The sequence below is a fragment of the Xenopus laevis genome, chromosome 1L, assembly GCF_017654675.1.
Source record: "Xenopus laevis strain J_2021 chromosome 1L, Xenopus_laevis_v10.1, whole genome shotgun sequence".
NCBI classification, from domain to species: domain Eukaryota; kingdom Metazoa; phylum Chordata; class Amphibia; order Anura; family Pipidae; genus Xenopus; species Xenopus laevis.
This window is the reverse complement of record NC_054371.1, coordinates 22,690,364-22,693,000: the sequence shown is the minus strand read 5'-3', so window position 1 is coordinate 22,693,000 and position 2,637 is coordinate 22,690,364. Positions and strand designations below refer to the sequence as shown.

Here is a 2,637-nt window from a genome sequence, read left to right as displayed (position 1 = left end):
TGCTGAAAGTAGAGTTGACTATACAGCAGCTTCTAAGTACAGAAATAAAAAATATGTAAGCACTGCTAAAATAGAGAGATGTAGGAGCAAAATTAAGTAAATGAAGAACTCACCAATTCACCCCAGTCTGGGTGCATATAAGTATACAGCAAATTCAAATGTGAGATACTTCAAACAAAAATAGCCTATGAGTAAATGTTTCAGTATGCACGAAACGCGTTTTGCCTCTTTTGTCGCCTTTAGTCTCTTATGTCCAAATACATTTTTTTTTACTTTTACTAACTCAGTATATATAATTTTATTGAAGAATCTCACATTTGAGTTTTGCTGTAGACAGCAGTCACATTAGCTGGATTTCTTCCCATTATACCTTATGGAACAGTCCCTTCCTTGAGCACATGGGAAGCGTCATGGGAACTAAATCAAATCCATATTCACATCGGATACAACTCCATGAATGTCAGTGCATCCCATACATGCTGGCTGCATAACCCCTAAAACAACTTTACCTGGGATTCCTTACTCCTAGCACCCACGTGCTGCTGAAAGTAGAGTTGACTATACAGCAGCTTCTGACATTGTAACTGAATTTCCTAAAGCATGCCAAACAACGGAAGCAAAACCTTGCCTACAGCATTGGCACATTTTGAGTGATTATCAGTTCACATCCCCATATGAAACCGATCCAATTATTTCTAGCAGGTCACACACTGGCAGTGCAAGAAGGGATGAAGCCACTGATATCCGGCACAACCTATTAGTAACCTGTTAATAACAAGCACTCTGTTTCTACAGGAGAAATAATTGCAATGGGATGCTGCACTCTAGTAAACTATAGTCCAGGGGCATCCTCAAATGCTTGTTCTACTATAACTGTCAGCACCTATGAACACATTGGGGCTCATTTATAATCACTTAGCAATTGTGCACCTGGGCAGTAACCAATAGCAACCAGTGATAAGCTTTTTTTCAGCAAGCTGCAGGTTGAGCACAGAAATTTGGTTGCCACGGGTTACAGCCCAGGAGCAAATGTTTCCACTGTTTAAAAATGACCGCCTTGCCCCCCAAATATATAAGGCATGCCAGTGAAGAAAAAGGTTAATTGAAGCCTGGCTGATACGACAGAGGTAGTAGCCAGGTGTTGAGTTAAAACATTCCAAATACACAGCGATAACACAAGGCAAATATGTCAAAGCAGGGGGGATAGTGGCAGCTGCTGCAGAACTTCACTGCCTGACAGGGGGTACAGGAAATGAACGTCACCACCAGCTGAAGAACAGGAAGTGGGGCAATTCTAGTGTAAACAATACAAGTCTTCAGTCTGCCTCTAACTCCCCCCAATCCTCTACAAGCCAAGGAGGATCCCAACTAAACACTGACTGGGGGAGGAAGAGACTTGGATATTTAAAGTACAGATGGTTCAGGCATCAACAGGCCCCAGTTAGAAAAGAAGGCTCCCTGGAAATACAGAGGGGACAGTAGTGGTGTCGGGAGAAGCCCAGTAAAGTTGGGATAGTGCAGTTTGCAGAATGTACAAGCCCTATATATTAGGCACAGCAATTACAGCAGCTAGTACAAAATGCAATATATTGGGAATGTAGAGCTGTGATACTGAGGCCCTGGCTCTAATACAGCAGCTTCTATGGCTGTCAGGGGATTGTGGGAGTTGTAGTTAAACACAGAGCTAAAAGCTACACATTCCTGGTTAAGGCGTGAGGCCCAGGCCGGGGTGCAGAGTGTAAACAAGAGACATAGCGGTGGGCTGGCAGGTTACCTCGTTGCCGGGGATGCTGGGAGTGCAGTTCCCGGGTGGGCTGTGGATCAGGCCTGTGCTGCCCCCGACTCCTGCGCTTCCATTCTCTGCGCTTGTCGCGTTGTGTTGCCCCCGCAGAGCCGCAGCCTTGACATCGCCAGACACCGCGCTCCCGCCCCGCTTGTTCTTCCTCCGCTTGGCCCCTCTCTTCGCGTCGGCGGGGCTCATCTCCGAGACAGCAGCAGCCACCTGCCGCAGCCGAGCTACCGTGTATGGGGAGGCAGGAAGCCTGGAGGACTCGTGGTACCACAGGGAACACTGCTCGGCCTCACGCCGCCTTGCGGGCTCCTGATCAACGCAACCAAATAGTCCCGCGCTCCGGTCCGGCGGAGAGAACGGAAAAGCGAGCACCAGCGGAGCCTAGACACACTCCAATATGGCGGATCACTGGGAGAGGAGCTAGCCCGTCTGACGCAGGGGACGACGCTACGCAAACGGACGTAAACTTAGAATTACTGCCACCTCCTGGGCCTGGCGGGAATTGAAGTCCGCAAAAAGTAAAAAAGAGACTACAACTGCCGAAATGCAACGCGTCCCTCCTTGCGCATTCGAAGACGCTTCAGGAGCCGATGAAGTCATGGAATAGGGATTATGGGAGATGTAGTCCCTTGAAGAAAATACCAAGCGCAAAGCCCGATGATCTAATCGGCTTTCCAGACTTGTGACGGTAGATTTCTGTCGGCTCCTGGTTACTTCTGAGGTAATAAATTATCCAGTAGTTGTTTGAGCAGGCTGGTTACTAGAGCTCGGCCTGTTTTGTTATCACATTACCTAATCAGACGCCTTTTTCCTGGGCTGGTTCACTTTTACATTCAGTTTTGGGA

General features: G+C 47.7%; 1 protein-coding gene across 1 annotated transcript in view; it reads right to left on the bottom strand.

Moving 5' to 3' along the window:
- fam193a.L (family with sequence similarity 193 member A L homeolog) overlaps window positions 1-2,380 on the bottom strand; it is a 75,679-nt gene extending 73,299 nt beyond the window's left edge. The window contains exon 1 of the mRNA XM_018228100.2: window positions 1,775-2,380. Coding sequence (XP_018083589.1) covers window positions 1,775-1,981 — 207 coding nt within the window. The 5' untranslated portion in view covers window positions 1,982-2,380. The remainder of the gene's footprint in view (window positions 1-1,774) is intronic.
- Window positions 2,381-2,637: the final 257 nt, after the last annotated feature.